This window comes from Sceloporus occidentalis, unplaced genomic scaffold (genome assembly GCF_023333645.1).
Source record: "Sceloporus occidentalis isolate IW3139 unplaced genomic scaffold, rSceOcc1.0.p SCAF_4, whole genome shotgun sequence".
In the NCBI taxonomy this organism is placed as follows: domain Eukaryota; kingdom Metazoa; phylum Chordata; class Lepidosauria; order Squamata; family Phrynosomatidae; genus Sceloporus; species Sceloporus occidentalis.
The window spans coordinates 65,729,523-65,755,543 of NW_028316984.1; the positions used below are offsets into that span (position 1 = coordinate 65,729,523).

The 26,021-nt window shown below is 44.6% G+C and overlaps 1 protein-coding gene across 4 annotated transcripts; it reads right to left on the reverse strand.

Moving 5' to 3' along the window:
* Positions 1-9,401: 9,401 nt before the first annotated feature.
* Positions 9,402-20,901, reverse strand: C1QL2 (complement C1q like 2). Of its 4 annotated transcripts, XM_089523328.1 has the most exons (4): positions 20,088-20,147; positions 19,021-19,920; positions 16,536-16,588; positions 10,726-10,808 (listed from the first exon to the last, which is right to left on the reverse strand). In XM_089523328.1, exons 1-3 carry the CDS (start codon positions 20,115-20,117, stop codon positions 16,553-16,555), a joined length of 966 nt encoding a protein of 321 aa, XP_089379454.1. In that variant the 5' UTR covers positions 20,118-20,147; the 3' UTR covers positions 10,726-10,808; positions 16,536-16,552. The 4 variants fall into 4 exon arrangements, with proteins under 4 accessions (XP_089379457.1, XP_089379456.1, XP_089379453.1 ...); XM_089523331.1 differs by lacking the exons at positions 16,536-16,588; positions 20,088-20,147 and adding an exon at positions 20,874-20,901 and having other exon boundaries at positions 9,402-10,808; XM_089523330.1 differs by lacking the exons at positions 16,536-16,588; positions 20,088-20,147 and adding an exon at positions 20,400-20,476 and having other exon boundaries at positions 9,402-10,808.
* Between the last annotated feature and the right edge of the window lie 5,120 nt (positions 20,902-26,021).

Sequence of the window (26,021 nt, forward strand, 5' to 3'; positions counted from 1 at the left end):
GCTACTCCTCCTAGTTTGGTGTCATCTGCAAATTTGATAAGTATGCCCCGAACTCTGTCATCCAAGTTATTGATAAAGATGTTGAATAGTACTGGGCCTAGGACAGAGCCCTGTGGGACCCCACTGGTCACTTCTCTCCAGGATGAAAAGGAGCCATTGTTGAGCACCCTTTGGGTTCGGCCGGTCAGCCAATTACAAATCCATGTAACAGTCAATTTGTCTAGCCAACATTTCACTAGCTTGTTTGCAAGAATGTCATGGGGAACCCTGTCAAAGCCTTATTGAAATCAAGGTATACTATATCCACAGCATTCTCTTCATCCACCATGTGCTGAAGTGCAGGCAGAGGTCTTGCCAGTAAGAAAAGGACTGGGCAAAAGGGGCCAACTCTGCTAACAGTACTTAAACTATAGAGCTGGGTGGTATGTCCAGGTAATCTCCTGTTCTAGAGGGCCCTTTTCGACATCCTTTCCCCTTTCTGTGAGACCAGGAGTGGGGTGGGTAGCTCCCCCAACACTCATTCATAGACAGACAGCAATCATGCAGATGAATAGGTGGATGGGTGGGAATGTTTTCCAACTCCCCTAGTGGTGCAGTGGTTAAATGCCTGTACTGCAGCTACTCACTCAAAACCATAAGGTTGCCAGTTCAAGACCAGCAAAAGAGCTCAAGCTCGACTCAGGCATGCATCCTTCCGAGGTCGCTAAAATGAGTACCCAGATTGTTGGGGGCAAATTAGCTTACAGTTGTAAACCGCTTAGACACTGCTTAGGCGGTATGAAGTGGTATATAAATGAAGCTTGTTTGTTTTTTGTTTTCAGGCAGACGATGATCCTGGCTTTCAAAAATAAAATTAGAAATATAATTCTTTATGTATTGTCACTTCTTTTCTATGCAAGGCTGGTTTGCTTGCTTTATTTATTTTATATGCCACCTTTCTCCCAAAGTGGTCCCTGACACAGCTCACTAGTAGAACAAACTAAAACTTAACAATAACATCTACAGACAATTAAGAATAACCACACTAAAACAGTATAAAGTCATATAAAAGGCACACAAAAGTTAAAAATAAAGCAAACCCATAAGAAGTCTCCTTGAAAGCAATTACACATTAAAAGCCTGTTTAAATGAAAAGGTCATTGCCTGCCAGCAAAAGAAGAACAGTCTTTTGATGTTTTGTCCTCGCCTTGTTAGTCAATGAGCTTCACTTGTCCCTTTTCCCAGAAACTGGCTACTCTCTGGTTCCAGTTTGTTGTTTCAACTCCATCTTGCTGCATCACTTTTTAACACTTCTACTTTTGATATAATGTTCTGAGTTTAAGGATTTGGGGCTTTGTTTGTTTGTTTGTTTTGGAAAGCAATTTCATGATCACTTCTGCATGAAAATGTTGCAGTTCCTAAATGCATCTGTGAACAGGAAACTAGATTTTTGTTAGATCCTCTTCACGGGCGCTACTTATACATCAGAAAGTGACTAATCCCTGTATAGCATTTCTCACCTGGAGGCAGAGGGGACTGATATTATATGATGGCCTCTGGAAGTCTGTCTGTCTGTGAGCATGGACATGGTGACTATGACAGAGGGAACTGAGATCAAACTAAAAACTGTTGATTGACAGGCCTGAAAAAAAACAAGCCTCTTAAATCATTTGACCAGACTCTCATTCCTTATTCCACAATTCAGGTTTCCCACATCTTGATTTCTGACATCTTCTCCAGCAGCAACCCTTCAGCCTCTTATAAAACAAATTCCAGATTCTTATTTTGAATACAGACCTGTACCTGGCTTCTTATGGTCAACACGTTTCTTCTTTCAACCACTCACAGAGTGTTAGATCTTCTGAGGAGCCCCATATTTTGAAAAGTGCCTCCTGACCATTTGTGGACACTCCCTGCAGCATTCCTTCATTTTTCTCTGGTAGCCTAAACCACCCCTTCTAAATGAGCATGGATAGGAAAACAGTAAAAACCTTGTTTACTTTGCTTGCCTCACTCCCTCTCTTTCCAAGCAGCCATAGAAACTAATCTCAGGAGAAGATAGCAAATGAATGGACAGTGCCATGAATAAGTAGGAAGATGGGGTCCACTTTAGCCATGCTGCCCAACAACTTCTCTAAATCTGAGGCCTTTTCACACTACACAGCTATAGCACTATGATTCCTCTTGAACTTCCATCATTCTATCCAATGGAATCCTGGGATTTGGAGTTTAGGAAGAGGTATTTAGAATTCTCAGCCAGTGAGCTCCTATGGTGCTTCTGGCCAATACTACAAACCCCAGAATTTCACAGAATGTAGCCATGGCAGTTGAAATGTAACAATGAACTATTTATTCATTTGTCACTGCCTCTTAAACTAGCATCAGACCTGGTCCAAGACATTTTGTTGCCAAAGGATCTCATCTGAAATGGCACACACACTTCACTCAGCCAAGGACTACAGGCCAATTGTTTTGACCCCTGAGCCAGAGGTTCCATAAGTACACTTCCTTCTCACTCACAGTAAAAATGTAGCAGTGGCATAATGGACGACTGACCATTTGCTACAGTTTCATGACACCCAAGATCTTCCTCAGGTAGCCACTATCTCACTCTGCCTAATGCAGAGGTGGGTAATTTGTGGCAGTGGTATCCCCATGCTGGGTGGGGGCTGCTGGGTTGGCAGCAGGGCCACAAAGGGCACGCTCTTCCAGTTCTCCCTGGGAGGAAGACCAGGGCCAGAGCAGCCAGCAAGGTATGCACGGGCCCCTCCTGCTCCTCCAATCCTCGGCTTTCTCCCTGAAGAGGAAGCCTAAAACCAGAGCAGCCAGCAAGAGCACGTTTGTCCCCCCTTCTTCTGGGTACCAGTGCAGTCTGAACCCTTGCCCCCACCCCAGTGACAACAGTGACCCTCTTAGCTGTTGTTCGCCTGCAATTCCCATCAACCCTAGTCAGTACAGCCCATGGTAAGGAAGCCAGGCTACCACTGGACTCATGGGTATGGCCTTGGCTGCCAGCCAACCAGGGCTTTCTATTGCTGTCAATTCCATTCTAGTCCCTGCCCTAATGGACAAAATGGTGGTGGAAGCTGCACTTGGGGGTTAATTTGTGTTTCTTGATCCTAGATGCCTGGACTTTCAACTTTGCCCTTGATGAAGAATGCTGGGAGTTGCAGTCCAGCCAAGAAGCCACATTTTATCACTCTTGCCCTAATGGTATGGCTACCCAGCTTTTTGATCACAATTGATCTCTGAGGGTTTTTTTCAAAATGGGGGAAGGAAGACACCTCAGCAACAGGACCAAAGCAAGAAGGGTAAAACGATAAAAGAGCTTAGTACTCTCTCAGTGCTGCAAGCCATTTGTTGAAGACCAAGGCTAGTAATTACAGTAGCTGCCAGTGTGTAATTCACAGCCTGGAAGAAGAAGAGACAGAAGTCTTAATGATTATGTGACATTACCAAACACTAGTTCATCCAAATTTATACTGAAATTGGAACTGATAGTATAACTGGCATAAACCTCCAGCATGAAACTGATGGAACAAATACTGACCATACACTAGGGTTGGCATCACCTGGTGCGGTAACTGATGGTGTCCATCAGTGTTATGACCTCCTCCCATAACACACCATACAGAACCCTTAGTAATATTTTTGTACTAATGTTACTCATCAATTGTAATTCCTTATTATCACTGAATGCAATGGCAATCATTGTGTCATAAACAACTAGCGAAATTAAAATTATACCTATATATTACAATATCATATGCACAAGTTAAATGTATTTACATGTACATAGTTTCATGTTGTTAAAGTGAGCATTTGGTAAGAAGTGATGTTTTTTAAAAAGAATAAATAATTTTTAATTATTAATTTTAATTCTTTTAAAAAAAAACTGGAGCCTCTCCTTTCTCCACTCAGAGTCTTGTCCCACTCACACCATCTCTTCATCATTTTAAAGGGATGCAGGTGAACACCACAGTCTGTTTCTCCCAAAAGGTTTGGCACACATGCACACCCTGCATCCACTTAGTGACACCCCTGACTGAAGTCAGTAAGGGAACTGAAACCAAAACGAACGTCGAATTCTGAATTTTGGAGTTTTAGAATGCAAATCCCTATTTCAGAGACATTAATATTTTTTATATGAAGATTTAATTAATTGAATGACATTGATAAGAATGCTACTGTTTTATTGTATGTATTTGATGTTTTTATTGTTGGAATATTTTTATTGCTGTAATCCCACCTCAATCCGCAGGGAGAAGTGGGAAATATAAATAAAATGTATTATTATTTATAATAAATTTTACATTTAGTGCACACTTACCTTTAGACAGGAAGGCTGAAGAGGGCTTGACATTACTATGAAGTTGCTTTAATGACGTTGTGACTTTTGCATAGTAGATTTTAAAAAGCAGCTTTCTATACTTAAAAACCAGAGGCAATGTATTCATCATTACTTTAGCCAGCCTTAAATTTCCTGTACTGTTAAAAGCAATGTTTAACTGGACTGACAAAAGGTTTTTTGAACTGACTCATTCAGCCCTTTGGATAAGACACGGCAGGGTTATAGTCAGGTTTACCCCATCTCATTTCTGACTCATCTCCCCCCCCCCCCCCCGGCCACCCCATTAATGGTGGAAAAAACAGGAAACCATCAGTACATGAACAGTACTAGGTGCAGAAGAAGAAGGAATGGCGCTGACATTGGGTGCTTGCACTATTTATGACGATATCCACTATAATCACCAAACTGGTGGCTGGATCCCCTGACAACAACTCTAAACTTTCATTCTCTTTTAGTCCTTCCTGGAAAGTTAACAAAACAGTTTCTAATGACAACGAAATACACTTAGGGGTCATTCTTTCTACCCATTTTTTTCAATATTGTCTTCTACTTGGGTGCTAGATTTGCGCTAATCTTAGCTGAATTATATAAGTATGAGATTCTGCCTCCAAAGAATCTTCCAAGTATTGAGAATCACTTTCATCATTTTCAAACTTTAGTTCAGATGTCCACTCCAAGAGAAAAAACATTGGGGTGGGGATAGAAAGAGGGAAAGCTTACAAATTAATGAATCATAGCTACCAGGGACATGTTGTTGTTTGCTAATTCTTGCAATGGGCTACATGAATGCTTCCAGTGGTACCAAGGCTGGCCCAAGAGCTTTCCTGCCTGATAGGGACCAGCAAATGAAGACACACTCACTTAAGGTTGCATCTGCATTGCAGCATTAATGCAGTTTAACACCACTTTAGCTGTCATAGCTCAGTGCTATGGAATTCTGGGATCTGTAGTTTTGTGAACTATTTAGCTTTTTCTGTCAGAGGGCTCTGGTGCCCCAACAAATGACAATTTCAAGAACTCCATAGACTGGAGTCAGGAGAATTAAAGTGGTGTCAAACTGCATCAATTCTGTGTTTGGAAACAGCCTGAGTCAAAGTTGAATAGTATAGTATCTACATAAGGAAAAGACCCATACATACAAGCTCCTATTCCTGTCTCTGTATATAAGACAACATGAACAAAGTAAATCACTAAGCCTTTAGCCAATTGTTAGGTCCCAACTAGAGTAAATTCAATAAATCAGTGGGAATATTGTAAGTAAATATTTGTGCAACTTTCTTTAATTAAATAGTTCTATTCTAGGTGGGACTAAAAGCTGGATTTTGACCTACAATTTGCTGCCCTTTCATAACACTTAGAACATATCCTCCAATATTTCACAGATGAAAAGAGGGACATGTGGGCAAGCAACAGCACAGAGTGGTCAAGATGGGGAAAGTTATAAATGAGGAAATACACACAAGAAAGGCTACAGCAATTTGCTTTTGCCTCAGCTTACTGGAAAAGGTGAGATTTTGACCCCTTCCTCTCTTCTGAGTTAGAATGCAAACCACTTCTGCACTTTGAACTCAGTTTGTAGTAACTGAAGTAAGCTAAGGACAAAAAAAGGAGGTGGGAGGAGGAGGGAGAAACTGGGACATTTTTAAAACTGCTGAAAAAGATAACAGAAATAATCATGACAGTTCCTGCAAAATTGGGACAGCAGGCAGATATGTTAGAATGCTGCCTGAGGCAGTGGTTGATTGTATACAGTACATTGACTGTATAATATGGTATAAACATCCACCAATTAATCATCATCATCAACAACAAAACAACAACAACAACATTTACAGTATTAAAAATCTAGTATCTTTTCAAGGAGCAAGAAGTGTGAAATGTGCAATCTTTCAAGTAACCTGGCACTTTGCCTCTGGAGGAAAGCACAATTGTAAGGGGAGAAATTGATGCTTCTGTGTGAGGTCAATGTGATACTGTGAAAACCTTGTCTTCAGATAGTAATAGAGTACATTCCTGCAGACACAATTAGGTTAGAACTTTTCAGATTGCCCAAGGCATGCTGGGATAAAGAAGCAATGGAGACCTTCCCTTTGAATTTATAAGAACGAGTCATTACTTACTAGGACCTAAACTTGCAGGTCTCTTATCAAACAGAGCAGCAGGGGGAGTGATAAAGATTGGATGAATAACCATCAATAAAAATATTTTGTTTTTTAAGAAGTTCATAAGCTAGCACAGTAAGAAGAGGGTTTTGTTATGGTCCACTGATGCTAGAAGCAATGTCTAGCACAAGGACTGCATGCTCACACACCGAACCATTTGTGCACAGCCTTGGAGCTCCTTATGACCCCCTAAGTTTACCAAAAATGTCTCTCAAAATAGACAGGAGTTCCTTTCTGAAGCCTTTAAGGGGTGTAAGGGGCAATTTTGCTATGTTCCCCCTAGAGCAGTGGTTGTCAAACTGCAGGGCACGGCCCCCAGGGAGGGCACAAGAGTTGCTCAGGGGGGGCACGAGACTTGGAGGCCATGATCCTCACTCCTTCCCCAAAACCTTTTCTGTCCTGGAGGGGAAGAGAAAGGCGAGGAGGATGCTTGAAGGCTCTGTATTGTGGGAGGAGCTATGCTTACAAAATGTAAAATATGAATATAAATGAATGTGTGAACAAAAATATGCACATTAAACAAACAAACTATTTTATTCATATACTATGTCAAGGGGGGGAACACAATGTCTGGATGTAGATACAAAGGGTAAAAAGTTTGAGAACCACTGCCCTAGAGCTATTTTGGGGAGGGCTTTTTCCAAAACTGGTGGTAATAGCTGGTCACTTCCACTTGTAAAAATACACTCCTCCGTAGCTTAAATCAAATTGCAGGGGACCTATAAAATTGCTTGCTATGTATCCTAGACAATGTAAGGGATCTTTCTGAATAATAATAATGTGTGTTTTTTTAAAAAAAACATCCAAGGGATGTTGGGACAACATGGGATAAAATCCTCCAAACTGCAAAGGCCTCAAACCTCTGGAAACGGCCTATCTCTATTCCAAATATTGGTGTTATCTCACAGTGACAATTGTTAATGAATTTGATGGGGGGGGGGGGATCACAGTAAGATATTAGACTTTGAAGCAGTTCAAGAAAAATACGATATACCTAAAAGAGAAGTACTATATTTCCTTCAAGGAAGACATCTGGATTCTCCACACAGCAGCAACTGCACATTTGTTGGCTCCAAATGACTGCTGTATTTGTTTTGCTGGGAAATAAATTACATTGGGGCGGGGGGGGGGGGGGGGGGGAGAGAAACTAACCAAGATGTAGCCAGCAAAAATATAACAGAAAAAGGTCCCCAGCAGGTCTGACACAGTGTCAGACTAGGACCAAATAGGTACAGGTTCTGATCCAGACGTAGACATGAAGCTCAGTGAGAGCGCTTGAGTTATTTCAAACTCCTTCTCAACCTGTCCCATTTCATAGATCAGTTGTTGTAAGGAAAGACAACCATGGCCTAAATCCAATTGATTCTCTCAAGTGAACTAGGCCCATTGAATCAATGTGTTGATTTATCATTCAGCAATTGATTCATTGGATCTACTTACGAATATCAATTGAATTTAGGGCTATGAATGTTGGCCTGATGGATTGAGTCAATAAAGAAAGCCATGTTCCTGGATTTGCAAGGCTGATAACAATAGGATGTCTCTCATTCAGAGGGTCACCATAACTGGAAGCCAATTTAATGGAGCATAACAACAATGCTGCCTCGAACTATTTATTGGTGACCCACCACCCACACACTGTCATTTCTCCTTCCAGAATTATTAACTTCTAGGTGTTTTGTTTTGTTTTTCTCACTGCCATTTACACAAGCATGTTATTCCATACTTTGTCAGTAAATAAATAAAGCTGCAAGAAGCATGTTGCGTACAAGAGATATTTGTGTGGGCATATCAACATAATTTTAAATATGCATGCACACTGAAAAGAAACACCAATACATGAGAAATCTTAAAATTGTTTATTGAATGGGCTCCTTATCAGTGGAGCAATACTCTAGCTGAAATCGGTAATCTCCCATAAATGCTAGCAGGAGAACATCCTGATGGACTGTGACCATGTGCTTTATTTTTCATACCTGTGAATCAGAAAAGGTGCCTAACCTCTCCCATCTGTTACTAACATAACAGATGACCCCAAAGAATGATTTCCAAGGAGGCAGGACACAATTTGTTATATGTCTAGTAACATCTAGACATAAATTACATTTATTGGACCTTACAAGATTTCAAGTGTAAGATTTGATGAGCTCCATTTTCAAATGGGGGAAAGTATATGTCATCATTTTAAAATCATTAATGTTTTTGTGCCTCAGATTAGAAAAATGGACAGGGCAAGGTGAGGCCATTTGGTTCTTTTTGAGAGGTCCCTTGTTGCCATTTCATTCTAGGGAACCAAGGAATAAACCCCCAGTCCTTGGCTGTATCTGCATTACAAAACTAATGCAGTTTGACATTGCTTTAACTGTCATAGCTCAATGCTGTGGAGTTCTGAGATTTGTAGTTTAGTGAGCTATTTAGCCTTTTTCAGGCAGAGAGCTCTGATACCACAACAAACTATAAATCCCAGGATTCCATAGAATGGAGCCATGGCAGTTAAAGTGGTGTCAAACTGCATTATTTCTGCAGTGCTGTGGCAGCCCTAGGCCTTTATTCAAGCTCTTCAAAAAAAACTTGAGAGCCTGGAAGAGCATTCCAACTAGAATAACAGTGTCAGCCTGTCTTGCCTATGTTCCACAGGTTCAGCTTTATCCTTCTTCACCATCTGAACTGAAAACTGGGAACTTCAGACATGCACTTAATCCTTGCCAAGACTCTGGCCTCAAATTGTCCAAATTGCAAACTGTTTCTATCAAAAGAAAAAAGAACCAACCGCACTGGTTCATAAGAGGAATGGGTTTTATAAAGCAAACATACACATCCTAAAAAGCTAAAGCAGAAAGACCCACTCCCCAACCTGTTTTCCCTTCCCTCACGCAACATTATCAGAAGAAGACACAACAGAAAAACCATTGTCAAAAAAGATAATTTAATGTGATATATCTTTCTTTTTTTCTTCTTTAGCTCATTCATTTGCTTTAAAGACAGAAGATTAAACTTTTTTTAAACATCATCACCCACACGAGTATTGCATTGCACAAGGGTGGACTGAAGAGATAAAGAAATAAAATATTTATTGATATTTATAGGACACAAATCAAAATGGTTATAGGCAAATCCCCTACATACAAAGCAACATAGGAACAGCCAATGCAGTGTCACAAGAATTCTGTCCTATTCTCCAGGCTGTTAGTAAAATCAATGACCGTAGACATGAAAAGAAATAAAGTGCCAGGGTTCATCCATTCATTCTGCCCTGTGTATCAAGGATTTTTGCCTTGGAATCTTTCAGACATACATAATGGCTGGGTTGTTTTAAAACAGATGTCTATAGTGTTCCCTGAATAAAGGAGATGTGGGGGGGGGGGGGGTGTCAAGAGACATTTCTTTTTAACTGCTTGATTAATTAAAAGACAGGGAAATAAACCCACAGGAAGTTGGAGAGGCAGCCAGCAAAATATTTTCAAGAAAAAGAATGGGATTTTAGACAGCAAGACTATAAGCTAATTGTAATCATGGAGAGCTGCAATTTGAGATCTCTCAACTGTATAGGTGGCTCAACTGCCTAAGCCTGTATGCAGTGTAATTTTACTGTATTTTTATTTAACAGACCAATGAAAATCAGATACTGTAGGATTGCAATGCTGATTTTGATGCAACACTGCTTAAAGAAAGTGACATAGTCTTGTGGCTTAAAAACAGCATCAGCAAAGCTGATGCCGTTTCTGAAAATCTCCTTAAATGCACAGCCTGGATCAAGGGACTTTCATGCGAACTATTTCATTGGGGCTGAGCTGCCATTTTCACTAGAGACTGTGTGGATTTAATGCCACATTTTCAATCTGTGCTAAATGAAGGGACCGATTCATGGTGCTCATTAGCCAGCTTAAGGCTCTTAGACCTACTCGTCTCATAGTGTGTGTAATGAACAACGGGACACAGAAGGAGATGGATAACAACAACGGCTAGAAAGGAGAAGCTACTCATCTCTCTTTCATAATGCAATCAAAGTAACATACAGGTTTTGTCTAGGATGAAGCTTGAAGTAACCTGAAGAGCAGACCCCGGAGGAAAGGCAATGGGGTGGATGGGTGGGTAGGAGACGAGGCAATGGATCACACCTTGTACGCTTGGCTTTTTCAATCAGGATATAAAAGGAAGCCAGAGAAAGTGCTGTACTTATTGTTGTTGCCTCCATGGGCTTTGCCTCCATCCAGTTTGACATAGACCTCATCCCCCGAGTCCAGGTGCAGCACCACACTGTTGCTGGCGTAGTCGTAATTCTGGTCTGCATCCTGCGCAATGGCACTAGCTCGCACCTGAAAAGCACACCAAGTGCAAAGGGAACAGGGATTCAGATCCTTGCAGCTCCCGCTGTCTTCCCCCCAGCTTTCTTTCTCCCCTTTGCATCAATTCCCTCCCTTCCTTCCCCATTCCTTCTTCCAAACACACATTCCTTCTTCTAAATCCCTTGGCTCCCATAGTCAATTTCAGTAGGTAGGGCAATTTGGGATTGTTTTTTTAAAAAAAACAAAAACTGTAAGCCACATTAGATATGGTTTGGCATGGGAAGTTTCAATAAAAGTGCCAAAGTCAATAAAACAAATAAAAACCATCTCCTTCCTCTTTTTTCCAGACAAAACACATACTTTTCTGCTGCCCTTCTGTATCTCCATCAGTCCTCTCCTTCCCTTCCAGGTGCAATGGTACATTTTACCCTTGGAACCCACCTTTACATCTACATGCAGACGTTGCCCCACTACACACACATACACTTGATGTATATGAATAAAAATATTTTATCTAGTGTGCATATTTTCACTTGTATATTCATGTATATTCATATTTTAACATTTTATAAGGAAATAACATTGTTCAAATTAGAACCATTTTATTTAAGTAAATACAATATTTAACTCATTGTATGTGTACATTTTGCACACAAAAAATTTAGAAAGAGGAGGAGGAGAAGGGATCAGGGCTCCAAGTCTTGCAACCCCTTGAGCAGCTCTCATGCATACATAGAAACACCGGGATTCCTACCCCACCATTTAAGAACCACTGATCAATTCAAATTACTCCAAACGTGCTATTTCAAGCAAAATGGGAGGTGAGTCTTCTCTACTGATAAAACAGCTGGGCAATGTGAAACAGAAATATTTTGTATAGCTATCATTGAAGGAAATTTGGAAAGGTCTCCTCGGGTGAAACATCAATAAAAGTTCAGTGAAAGCAAAGAGGATTTCAATGAGGTCAACTAAGTTCCTCAGGACCCAGGCAGCCATATCTTCCTAATAACACCTCTTCCCATTAACCTACCAAATCACCTTATTCCGATCCTTCCTTCGTATCAATCCATTCTACTTTGATTCCCCTCATTCTCTTTCCTTTTATACTAATGTACTGTCAGAGCTTAGGAAAGTTACTTTTTCATAATAAAACTCCCAATATCCCCCACTCACCATGGCTGTGTCAGCTAAAAAATTGTGAACATCGTAGGTTTTTTTTTTAAGTTCCCCTGAGATCTGTGTACCCTAACTCATCCTTTCACAACCATGGTCCCATTTCCTCCATCTCTCAACCTCTTGCCTTGTTTTAACATATTTTTCCCTCACATGCCCCCTCCTTTTTTCACCCTTAATAACTGTATAGAGTAAAAATACTGAACATGACAGTAAAAGACATATAATTAGTCTCTTTGGCTGGAATATCCTTTTTGCTTGAATCTTGGCAGACAGATGTCCATTCAGCTTGTTTCTTAAATCCTCTGGGGATGGAGATTCCTAACTGCTCCAGGCACTTTGGTCCACTGCCAAATTTCTCCAGGCCACATCCCTCATAACTGTCTTTTGCTTCTTTTCCTCTTCCACCATCACCACCAACTACCACAGCAGGTTTTCCCACCTGTTCTGCTTTCTTTAGGCCTGACATGATCTCAGTCTGTATAATTCAGTTCCTCTGTTTCACCAGCTTTTTTAGTCTTCTTTTTTCCAAAAATGTTTTCATTCCTTCTTCTTTGCTCCCAATCAAATACATTCTGTTTATGCTTTTCTCCATTTATCCATTATGTATTATTTATTTTGAAGGTTTGTGTCTTGCCTTTGGATCAGATGATCCTCAAGGAGACTTAGAGCAGATTGCAATAAGACAAAACACACACACAAGCCTAGAGGCAAGTGAGCAGCCTTTAAACCTCAGGCCAAATGACTGGACCATAGCGTGCTTCCCACCAGTTCTGCAGTCCCAGGGCAACTCTTTAGCTTTCATTTTCCTCCCTTAACCAAAATATTTAAAGTCCTTTCATAATCACGCTATGAGGGATCTAGAAAGGAAGATTTTAATGTCATGCTGCTAAGGTGAAGACATACATTGACCCTTTTTGCATTTTAGAATAGTATCTGGAACACCTGTCCAGGCAATCTTTCAGCTAAGCACCACAGATACACTCACCTTTGCCTTTCTCCCTCCCCCTCTCTTTAAATCCTAACATGCCTCCTTTTCTCACCACGCTCCATCTCCCCTACCCCCCACCCCCCGCCGCAAGTCTTCTTTGTTGTCTCAGTCTCTCTGTGTCTGCTCATTCTCCAGTACAAAAGGCCATCTTTCTTTCCATGGTCCATCCATTTTACCTTCCATCCCAACTGAAGTGATAGGCAAATCTTATACCTGTTTTGCTTTGAGCCCTAGTCTGGTTGAGCTGAGAAATCACACATAAGCAGAAGGCAGTTTCTGAAGGAAAGATCATATTTCCTATCCAGGTGAAAAGCCATCAAAGCAAATCAATGTGAGATTCTATCTGTGGGGTCAGGGAAGAGATACCAGGATGCAGACATTACTCCAGAAGAGGACAAAGGTAAAAAAAGGTTTCCTAGCATTAACTCTCTAAGGGCTAGTAACTTCTATGGAGGCTTCCCCTTTCCACCCTACTAATTCCCATCTGCCAGCTTGGTGTTCATCATTTATTTTGTGTGCGTGCATACATGTCACCTATCACCTTATGACAACCCCATTCTATAATTCCTGACCATTGGCCCTACTGGCTGGAATTAAATGAAACTGGGTCCAAAATATCTGGAAGTTACCAGAATGCTTACCTCTTGTGGTAGATCATGGATTGGGCTCAATGCAACTTACTAGGCAAAGCACAAACCACACAGTCTCCTTGTACACTGTTAATCTCCCCAGTGCATATCCCTAGTACCTGGCAATACATAAAAAGTCTAAGATTCTGAGAACTACTGCTGCTCTTTTACTGATGGTGTAGCCACACTGCAGAAATAAAGCAGTCTGACACCACTTTAACCGCCACGACTTATCTTACAGAATCATGGGATGTGTCGTTTGGTGAGGCATTCAGCTTTGTCCATCAGAGATCCCTGGTGTCTCACCAAACTAAAAATCACAGGATTTTATAGGTTAGAGATTGGGCAATTAAAGTGGTGTCAAACTGCTATATTTCTGCAGGGTGGTTACAGTGTGGACCACCAGATTCAAAAACTATTCCTGGCTGTTGGGAGCTATCCATGGTGCTTGGAGGGAGGCAAGGAAAAGTAGGCAGCAGGAGGTCTGTCTAAATACCCTAAAAGCAATACATCTCAACTGATTTTGGAAAGCCCTGATTAGTATTTGGATGGGAGACTGCCAACAAATACCAGGTTGTTGTTATTAACTGCCTTCCAGTTGGCCTCAACTTAAGGCAGCCCTATGAATGAGACATCTCCAAGTCACCCTATCATCAATAGCCCGGCTCAGGTTTTGGAGACTCAGGGCCATGGATTCTTTGATTAAGTCTATCCATCTGATATGCAGTCTTCCTCTTTTCCTGCTGCCCTCTGCCTTATCTGGAATTAATGTCTTTTCTAGTGAGTCATGCCTTCTCAGGATATGACCAAAATATGACAATCGCAGTTTAATCATTTAGGCTTCTAGGCAGAGTTCAGGCTTGATTTTGCTCTAGGACCCATTAATTTGTCCTTTTAGCAGCTCAAAGTATCTGTAGAACTCTTCTCTGGCACCACTTCTCAAATGAGTTAATCTTCTTCTTGTCAGCTTTCTTCACTGCCTAGCTCTCACATCCATACATAGTGATGGGAAATACAATGACATGGACAAGTTTAACTTTAGTATTTAGTGAAATATCTTTGCCCTTCATCCCCAGCTTGTATGTTGTTTTTTTCACAGATGCCCTTCCAAGTCTTAGTCTTCTTCTGATTTCTTGACTACAGTCTCCCTTGTGATCAGTGACTGGCGCAAGGTATGGATAGTCTTTGACTATTTCCATTTCTTTATCATCTACATTAAACTTATGTTAATTATCTGTGGTCATTTTTTTCTCTTTATGTTTAGCATTAAACCTGCCTTAACACTTTCCTCCTTGACTTTCCTAAGTAATCATTCCAGGCCCTTGCTGTTTTCTGCTTGTAGTATGGTGTCATCTCAAATTGTTGATGTTCCTTTCTCCAATTTTCACAGATATAGTGATAGGATTCAGCCTTTTCTGACTCCCTTTCTGATTGGAAACCACTCTGTTTTTTATTATACTGTTCTAACAGTACCCTTTAGGGCTAATAGTAGCCTCTTATCCTGAAGAGGCACACACACACAAATAAACAGACAGGATGAAGAAGCCTGCAGATCAAAAGAGGAGGAGGACCACCACAGGTTTAGAAATCCTTCGGGCACAAATGGCCAGAAGTGACAGTCCCTTTTCTCTTACCATACCCTGTACTGGAAAAATTTGCAAGTGCAAAGAAGAAAGGTGATTATTTTTCAAGTCTTAGATTATGCAAGTACACACAACACATGGGAAAAGGATAAAGCACAGAACACCATTGGAGGAACCATACTGGATCAGTTCAACCATATCCCATCCAAAGTGATTTGGCAGATGGCTCTGGAAAGCCTACAAGCAGAACCTGAGTGCAGTCAGCACCCTCTCATTGATGCTTCTAGCAACTGGTATTCTGAATCATACTGCCTCTGGTTCTGGATGAATGACTAATAACCACTGATTGTCTCATCTTCCTTGACTTTGTCTAATCCTCTGTTAAAGCCATTCAAGATGGTTGGAATTGCTGCACCTTGTGGTCCCTAAATTCACAGACTGACTGTGAGAGTTACAGGACATTTGACTCTAACAATGACCCAGAGAGTGAATCATGGAGATAAGAAGATACTGATTTTAGGGTAGGATTAAATTGCTGGCCTCAGGCTTCCAGTTGTAGATCCTAGGTATCTGTTTTACTACAAGGGAATTGGGTTAGTGAGAGAGCCATTACTGTCCTTTCCGTTTGTGGCACAATTGGATTAATAATGACAGATGAACCATTTCCTGTTAATTCCAGGCTGATAATGTCTGGTTTCCTTTCCCTCTATTTCAGCCTCTGGAATTCTAGTCCAAAGCTTTAGGGCTCTTAATTGACAAGCACAAGGCCTCCATGAAGAAAAGATAACACACTAAGCTTTAGAGTCCTGCTAAATCTCCGAGTTATTCCCACCTACAGTATCTACCATGGAAAGCAGGTTTTGGGTTACAGTCTTAGGATCCTCATCTGGGTAGAAACTCCTAAGAAAGATGTCCTATATCCAGGGTCAACCCTTCCACCAGGCAGTGTGAGCCAACTGCCATATGCCATATATACAAAAGAGCAACCTCCTAGCTTCTGGGCTTCCCAGCCATTCCCATTCTTTGGGAGAACAGAACAAGGTGTGGTCCATGGTCTAAACTACATGCACCAAACGGGGGTCTGTTGCCCTCAGATGTGAAGGGCATTATGCTGTTGCCAGTGTTGGATTTAGTTGCCACCTCACTTTCTATATGTTTTTCTATGAAAGAGCACCATCAAATCCTTTCACTCCGGCAAATCTTAGTCTAGCCTGCCTCCTTCAAAACATAAACAAATGGTGTGCCTCTATCTAAATGAAACAGTGGCTACTGTGACACATATCTTGAGTCCCCACACACTATTTTATCATAGTCCACGTGCCCTAATCTATGCATTATAAGGAAATGTCTTGAAGCCCTTGAAGTAATATATAAGCCCTACCTGGATGCTCCCCAGTTTTATGCAATCACCCCTGCCAGCAAGCTTCTTAAAAGCTGTTGAGAAGGACATGCAGTCAGTAAGAGAGAAGGTTTATTTACACTGCCCCACTTGACAAGATCTGCTTATCAAGAAGATAATAAAAACCCAAATTGTTAATTAATACTGGTTGTAATATAAGAACCCCTTGTTACATGGATTGCCACCATCCTGTTGTAAGTCTCCACTGACCCACTACCAAAGCTACGATTATGGAGCAGAGCACAGACGGGGAACATGTGGTCCTCCAGATGTTGTTGGATTGCAGTTCTCCTCACTGTTAACTATGTGAATTAGGGCTGATGGGAGTTGCAGCCCAAAGCATCTGCAAAGAAGACAGGCTCCCTAGCCTTGGAGAAGAGGCATACATTCTCACAGCACAGAAGTCCATGCAGCAGATATTTCTAGATGAGAATTTAGTCACCCAAGACTGGCCACGTTCAGCAAACTTGAAATGTGCTCCATGCCTTTCTGGCATAATGGATAACTTTGTGCATGAGATAGGATAGCCATAGCCTGGGTGGCATCAGGTGCCGTGAAGCTTTGACTGTTCCATTTGCTCTTTGTTGGTCCTCTCACACATGCTGCAGTCATCAAGCCACAAGCATCCATAAACTGGTCTTTAGTCCTGAGGTCTCTACTTCTGGGGTCCACATGGCATGGCATGAACTAGGAGTCTGCCACTCCATGTAGTGGGAGCTGCATCCTCTTGGAATTTAAAACCACCTCGCCCATGTTCAGTGTGACTTTGGCACAGGGTGATCCTTAGATCTCCTGTGAGGTGCATCTCCAAACTCATTTGGAGCAAAGTCTCTGTGGTTCATCATTGCACTGACCCTAAACCTATGGAAAGATGCTTCGTTGCAGCATCCCTTAGAATCGTTGCAAGCTGCCTTCAAGACATCTTCCATCCAGCCCACTACTGTTAATAGTATCTAGCAGCAGGAGGAGTATTTTCAGCCCTATTTGGGGGTGCCAGGGAACCTCCTGAATACAAAACATGGGCTCTCCCCCGGAGCTGCAGGCCTTCCTCCAACTAAAAATGGGAGAGAGAGTTGACTTCAAGTGAAGAATCTCCCCAGGTTGGCACCTCTCTAGTCTCAAGGCTACTTGTTATGGTCTTTGCGGCTAGCCATGCATTATTGGTCTGAATCCCCAACTAGAGCAGACCCATTGAATCAATTAGATTTAAGCATGGATTCAATAGGTCTGATCTAGGTGGAACAACCCATTAGGATTAAGGCCATGGAATGGGGAGATTAAAAGGACCAAAAAACTGGGACCACATGGGAGCTTTTGGTCATTAGGCAGAATGGGATAAATTAATAACGGGGGGGGGGGGGGAGGCTATGAACAGTCCATAGGGCCTCAATACTTCAAAGGCACCAGATTCCATTGGATCTTGGAAGCTAAGCAGGGTCAGCCCTGGTTAGTACTTGAATGGGAGACTGCTAATGAATACCAAGTGCTGTAGGCTATATTTCAGAAGAAGGAATTGGGCAAACTACCTTTGGGTATTGTTTAAATAAGAAACCCTATGAAATCCATAATTCAACAGGTGACTTGAAGGCACACAGGTGCACACACATGAAGTACCCACACTCCTGACTGGAGCCAAAATCAGCCTCCCACAGTCTAGCACCCTCCAGTTGTGTTGAGCTATAACCTCTGTCATATTCTCTACCATTATGGTCACACTGGCTGAGGATAATGGGAGCTGTGGTCAAACCTACCTTTGGCATGCTTGGCAAAGGCAGGACTAAAGACAGAACTGCTCTGGAGGGATCTGTTCAAATTCAAGACTTTTTAAGGGACATTCTTCACCCTGATTCTCCCCTGGCTCCTTCCACAGTGCTGTCAAAAACCAGCATCTCAAAGAGCCAGATCCTTCAGAGGAGGATCTCCTTCTGAGATATGGAAACCTACTGGGAGTGACCTTGGGCAAGTCACACTCTCTCAGCCTCAGAGGAAGGCAAGGAAGGGCAAAACCCCCTCGGAAGAAACTTGCCAAGAAAAAAAAAAGCCCTTGGTGGGCTCCCCTTGGGGTTTCCGCAAGTCGGGAAACGACTGGAAGGCACCCAGCAGCCACAAAGCAAGGCTGTGGCTTTCAAGTCCTTTCCGACTGATGATGGAGGCCCTGCGCCAGGAGCCTCTCGTGGTGGGGTTTTCTTCGCAAGTTCCTTCAGAGGGCCATTGCCGGAGGCGCTCTCTTCTGAGGCTGAGAGAGTGTGACTCCACCCAAGGTCACCCGAAGTGGCTTTCCGTGGCCGGGCTGGGAATCGAATCCCGGTCCCCGAGTGGCCGTCCAACGCTCGCGCCACTAGTCCGCCTGGCTCCACCAGCCGGGCTAAGGACGTCGGGGCTAAGCCTCTGCCGGTCCGGCCCCTTGACACACAGAGAGCTGAGGGAGCGGGCTTCCCTGCCTTCCCCTGGCGCCCTGGAGGCCCACCTGTCCGTTCTTGCAGAGGTCCGCCCACATGGAGGTGCCGTCGCCGCCGCGCATGAGGATGTGGTAGGTGAAGAAGTAGATGCCGCGCACCTGGCAGGTGAACTTGCCCGAGGCCGGCTCGTAGTGGTTGCCCAGGTTGGTGACCACGTCGTCGAACTTGAGCACCTCGTAGCCCTCGTGGGGGCTCTTCAGGCCCACGTAGAAGGCGATCTTGGGGCCCGTGAAGGCCGCGCTCAGGGAGCCCGTCACCTCGCTCCCGGCCGACGGAGGGGCCAGGCTGCCCGGGCTGCCGCTCGCCCCCGGACCCGGACCCGCTCCTCCGCCTCCGCCTCCGCCTCCGGCCGCCGTCGGGGCCCCGAGGCCCGGCAGGGAGGAGAGCCCCGGCAGCCCCGGCCGGCCGGAGTCGCCCCTTTCTCCGGGGGGCCCTCGAGGTCCCGGGGGCCCCGGCTCCCCTGGCGGCCCCCTGGGCCCGGGCTTCCCCGGCCGTCCCGGGTCTCCCTTGGGGCCCTGGAGGAAGGGCGGCGGGGCCGGGGGCGGCGGGGCGTTGGGGCCCAGGTCCTGGAGGGCTTCGAGGGCGGCGGTGGCGGGGGGCCCCCGGGGGGCGTCGGGGCTGCTGGGGGCGTAGGGGTCGCAGATCATGCGGCAGGTGCCCATCATCTCGTAGTGGCCCCGGCTGCGGGAGGGCGCCTGCACCAGGAGCAGCGGCAGGGCGACGGCGAGCAGCAGCAGCAGGCCCATGGCCAGGGCCAGCCCCAGCCCCAGCCCCACGCGGCGCCGCCCGGGCCACACGCGCCCCAAGGCCGCCCACACCTCCGAGCGCCGCCGGGAGGGAATCCTGCCTCCTGCCCCCGACGACGACGAGCGCGAAGGCGACGGCGACGAGGCCACCGCCGGGTCCGCCTGGCAAGAGGAGGAGGAGGAGGAGAGAAAGGGGGCAGGAGGACACACAGAGAGAGAGAGTCAGGGCGCTGCCCAGCTGCCTTCCTCCCCAGAGCCCCAAACAGCCCCCGAGGAAAGGCCAGGGACAGGGAAACCCTCGTCCGCCCCGCTCCCTCTCCCTCTCAGACCTCCCTCAGGGAGCCTCCTGCCCCGGGCATCCTCGCCCTCCGCAAGCGCCCTTCAAGGTGGCATCGCGGGCTGCCAAGGGAGAAGGCAGGCAGGGCGCAAGAGAACCAGGAGCAGGAGGAGGAGGAAGGCCGGCCATCCCTCTCGGAGAGGGGCACCCCGCGACAGACTGGCGTGCAAGAGAGACCCAGCCCTCCCTGGCTCGCTGCTTGGCTCTTCTCCCTTCTTTCTTCCTTGCCCGTCCAGGGTCTCGCTTTCCTTCCTTCCTTCCTTCCTCCCTTCCTTCCCACACAACCCCCTCCAACCTGCTTCACCTCGGGGGAAAAGCGACTTTTAGCGCCGCCGCCGCCGCCGCCGCCGCCTCTCAAACCGGTGGAGGAGCCCCGACGGACGGCGGCCTTCCCTCCTCCATGCCTTCCTCCTTCTCCTTCTCCGCCTCCCCTCCGCTGCCCTCCTCCTGCCTTCCCTCCCCCTTCTTAGCAGGGAGCTGCGGGGGGGGGGGCTTCCTTCTCCTCCCCCCCCCCGTCTGTGGAGGTCCTCCCTTTCTTTCCTCCCCTTCCCTCTATTTGGGAGGGCGAGGAGGGTTCCCTTCATCCAGGGCTTCCCTTTCCAGTTTTCCTCAGAGAGAAAGAGACAGAGGCTGCATCCGCACCGGAGAAAGAATCTGCTTTGGCCCCGCTCTAACGGCCATGGCTCATTCCCCGAATTCCATAGCCTTGAGCCGCGGCAGTTAAAGCGGGGTCAAACCAGGGGTTTCTTCTGCCGTGCGGACGCAGCGGAAGCCTCACCGTCGGTGGGGTCCTTCCTTCTCCTCGCTGGAGCTGTCGGGGAAGGAACAGCCAAGCGGAGAGGGAGGGGGACCAGATCAGCAAGGGAGAGGGAGGCAGGGAGGGAGGAGGGAGGAAGGAAGGGGGAAGGAGGAAGGGAGGGAGGGAGGGGGGCATCGAAGGCCCACAGCTGCCCAGCTGCCTCCCTCCCGGGACTCAATTGAGGAGACCCTCGTGGATAGTAAAATCCGCGGATGCTCAAGTCCCATCAGATACAATAGCATAGTAAAATGGTGTCCCTTATATAAAAGGACAAAATCTCTCTCTCTTTCTCCATATATATATATAGAGAGAGAGAGAGAGCCGTGGATGGTTGAATCCGTGGATACAGAAAGAATCCCTGGATAGGAAGGGCTGGCTGCATGGGTGCTCTAGGGACCTCTCTTCCATCCCTCCCCCTGCAAGGCCCCGCTTCCAGTCGCCTGTCCCTCCTCTTCCCCCTCCTGCTTCTCGTTCCCGGTGCCCTTCGTTGGCTGGAGCCTCGAGGAGGCTTGCCTTGGACCGCCGGACCTACGCTCTCTAGAAGTATAAGAGAAGTCGCTGGAGGAAGGAAGAACACTTTTGCTTGCAGCACTAGTGAGCAAGCTTTGGAGTTGGACAGAACTCCTCTTCACTCCGGACGTGATTAAGGAAAAGAGGAGGGAGTGAGGGCTTGGTGGGGTGGAGGGCAGATCAGAGGGCGACAGCAGGTCCCAAACACACTGCAGAAATAATCCAGTTTGAGACCGCTCTACCTGCCCTGGCTCAGTGCTAGGGGATCCTGGGAACTGTCGCCTTCGCTGTCAGAGAGCTCCGGGGCCACGCCACGGCAGGTCGGGCAGTCTCAAGGCGGATTACTTCTGCAGTGTGTTTGGGACAGGAGAACCTTAGAGGAGCTTCCTTGCAAGTAAGTCCCACTGAGTGCAATGAGCTTTACTTCCAGGGAAGTGTGTAGGTTGGAGGCCAGCAGATCTGGGAGCCCTTGTGACTCTCCAAGGGCTGCACAGAGTATTCAGTGTGTGTGTGCATATATAAAGATAGGCTTGTATATAATATAATACAGAGAGAGAGAGAGAGAGACTCAAGAAGTGCCCAGAACCCCCCCCCACCCAACCGGTAGATTGGAAAGGAAAGTTGGAGAGCTCTGGGCCCTCAACCCACTCCAACTCCCAGAATTCTATAGCCTTGACCTAGAAAGAGTTAAAGCAGTGCCAAACCAGGTTATTTCTCCCATGTGAATACAGCCTAAAGATTACACTGCTAGGAAGGCTTGTCCTCTGCTAGATGCAATTAGGATTTCTGGTCTGGCCTAGGAGTAATTCCATTCCTCCTTCCAAATAAATACCCACATATTAGGTTCACTGTCAGAAATGGCTCTTTTCTACAGTTAAGAGACCATCCTTTGCATGTTTACCCATTAAATGGAGCAAATTCCCAAGTTTGTCTCCATCAACTCACTGCCATAGAGTTATTTTGAGTTTTCATGGCAAGTACCTCCTTCAGTAAATGCATGGTGTGCATGAAAGCCTTTGGACATTTGTTTTTGCCTGAAGCTCATGCTACTCTCTGAGTAATAGCTTTAGGGACATGCACTTAAGGGGAAGCCCTCTGTCTAAGGAACAAGAGGCAGCCTCTGTTCCTTTAAACACTACTATTTGGTCCTGTTGATATTTTCTCTCTCTCTCTCTCTCTCTTTTTAGCACTATATGTGATCAAAAGAGCCAGTGTAGTGGCTGGAGCATTGAACTATATGATTCTGGAAACCAGGGTTTGACTCCTCACTTGGCCATGGAAACCCAGTGGCTGGCCTTGGGTAAGTCACAGCCTCAGAGGGAAGGCACAGGCAAGCGCCCTCTGAACAAATCTTACCAAGAAAACCCCATGATAGAGTCGCCTCGGAGTCATCCCAAGTCAGAAACAACTGGAAGGCACACAGCAACCAACATAGGTGAAGGAAATGTGTCACAGGAATCAAAAGTTTACTTTGCAGCAGCTTTTAGATGCCAAGTAAAGTATTCTGCTGCTGTCTTGATAGATGCTAGTTGGTTGGGGTTTATATCTCTTCACCGGAGTTTTTCACACTGAGGAATGTATCACCATCCCAAAAGAAGAAGAAAGGGGGGCCAATGCGAAAATGCATGAAATTACGTGATTAACACTGTTCCCCGCCATTCCCTCCTCCCCAAAGCAATGGTGCAAGCTATTTTGTCATGTAATTGAAAGAGGAGAAGCCATTCTGATATTCCTTGACTTATTAACCTATTGGATCATCCCAGTTTTCTGGGAGAAAGCCTCACTGAACTTCCTTTTGAATGTACATGGGTAGCATTATGCTACAAACTAACTTCTGGTATTTGTGCATGAGGGGGCTCATGCTTTCCACTGACCTTCTTACCAGAACTGGGGTTAAGGTAGATCTCTGGTGTTAAAGACAAATAAGAGTGCAAGTACCACCAGTAATTTTCTTAGCACAATTTCCCAAGGGCTTCAAAATCTTTTACATTAAGACAAAGGTAAACCACAACTATATCACTAATTTCACTAGGATTTTTCACTTGCCAGGTGCTTTGCAATCCTACTTGTGCTGCTCTCATACCCCTCTGTGGGGCCATTTTCACCTTTCTGATGAAAGAGTACCTGCACAGGTAAAGAGCAGAGAAATCTTAAACTAGCAGTAGTCAGTCGTACTGTAGCTATTGTAGTGTGTGTGGGAAACTGTGCCTATGATTTACACGCCACAGCTCAGGGTGAGGGGAAGTCCCATTTTTAGACTGCAACTCCCAGAATCCCTTTGCTGTCATGGCCAGTGACCATGTTGACTAGAGCATTCTGGGAGCTGTAGTTCAAAAAGTGTCTTCTCTCCATACTGTACCAAGTTCATAAACACATCATATTACTTCCTGCCCCAGTAAAGGACTGGTTACGGCTACAGTCCTATATATACATTTATTTGAAAGTCCACTTGAAGTCAGTGGGGCTTTCTTTTGAGTAGACACATATAAAATTGCATTGCTCCACTCATTTTCCCGAAGGAATTTGCAGCTTTCACCTGTGTGTACTTTGAGGAAGTTTTTGATATTTTAGTTACAGTCTTGATTTCAATCGCATTTTATTTATTGTTTTAAATGTTAAGTGGTTTGTGAATAAAATAATCAGCAAAGCTCCTGGGACATAGAGAGAATTAATCAACAGTACCCCTGAGGGCTTGTCCAGACAACCTGAAGTTACAACTACAGGATAAACGTAAGTTATTTGTGAGTGCCCAATACCCAACTGTTGACTGCTTCTGAATCCTGGGGTGCATCTCCACTGTAGAAATAATGCAGCTTGACACCATTTTAACTGTCATGGCTCCAGCCTACAGAATCCTGGGTTTCAGTTTTGTGAGGCACCAGTACTCTTCAGCAGAAAAGGTTAAAGACCTTGTAAAACTACAAATCCCAGGTTTCCATATTATATGACAGTAGCTGCACCTCTGGTGTGAAGGGAAGAAATAAGCATGGCTCCCTTTTAGAGACAGTATTAGTACAGAATTCTCCACAGCTATGTCCTCACTAGAAATTCAGAAGCTCACAGCAGAAAAGACATATATGAATCACTCACACGCTTCCTTGTCATCGGATCTTTACAACAGTGGTAAATGAGAAGCCCTTTCCCTCTCCTATTGGGGGCCACATTCTCCCAGGAATAATGTGGCAGGAGCAGCAGACTGGTGCACTGATTCTGCATCTACAGATCCAATTACTCATGGCTTGAAAACACACACACACACACACCCAAAAAGAAACCTTTGATTTACCATTTTATATAACATTAATGGACACCATTTTATTACATCGTTTTATATAAAGGGATGTAAGCATCCATGGATTTGGGATCCATGGGAGGTCCTTGAACCAAACCCCAGCAAATACTAAGTGCCCATTGTACAGTATGTGCTTTTTAATTATTGTGCGTATTCCATTTCTAGTTTACATATACACCATCCATACAGTTATGGTTATTGAGAGACTGAGAAGTACAATAAATACATAGATAAATGAATATATGGTTAGGCAGATAAATAAGGGAGATACATTGTTTTTGCACAAATAGTTCACTTCCAGATGCAGAAAGTGAGCTTTGTTCTGTTTTCTGCACAAGCCTGGCAGTGTTAATTTTTGGACTACAAATGCCAGAATCCTCTACCCATTGTACTCCAAAAAGAAACTTTTTCAAGTTGTGCAATATTAAGAAGCAGTATAGGAATGGTAGTGACCATACCCAGGGCACATGCTCTTCAGGCAAAGCAGTGTAGATTCCAAACCTGTCAACATTATATTATATTATATTATATTATATTATATTATATTATATTATATTATATTATATCCTTCTCTTATCCTTACACAGGACCTAGACCGTCTTTCAGAAGGATTGTGTAACATGTGCTGCAAAAAAACAGATCCTGGAGAAGCACTAACACTCAGCCTAAACAGTACTGAGCTTGATGAACAAATACTCAGACTGAACATGGTAAACCTTACATTCCTACTCAAGGGCAGTAGGCTCTTATTCCTTCCCCAATCGACATCACTATACCAAAACAGGCCACTTTTAATTTGTTCTCTTGCATACCTGGACTCCAAGATCTGAAATAAATCCAGCTCAGTACCTGAAACCTGCTTTAACTGCTATGGCTCCTTCTTACAGAATTCTGAGATCTATAGTTTTCTAAGATATTTAGCCTTCTCTGTCAGAGAGCTCTGGTGCCATAACAAACTACAAAGGATCCCATAGGATGGAACCATGGCAGTTAAAGTGGTGTCAAGCTACATTAATTCAGCAGTGTGACAACAGCCCCTGAGAATAATAACAGGAGGTTTTTACAGGAACTGGTAGGCAAAGGAAATTTGAAGAATGTGTGTCCCATGCACTTAACTGAACTAAAAATGCTATTTACTACATTCTCCAGTTGGGGAACACTCATTTGCATTGCGAAATTCCAACCTTTGACCTTATTTATTTAGACTTGAAAAGAAAAGAGGAAGTTAAAAATTTATTGGTGTTGCTCCTTTTTTCTGCAAGATCCATAATCTTATATTGCAAGTAGTACGAGGGCCATGAAGCTTGGGCATTGTTTCTACACCA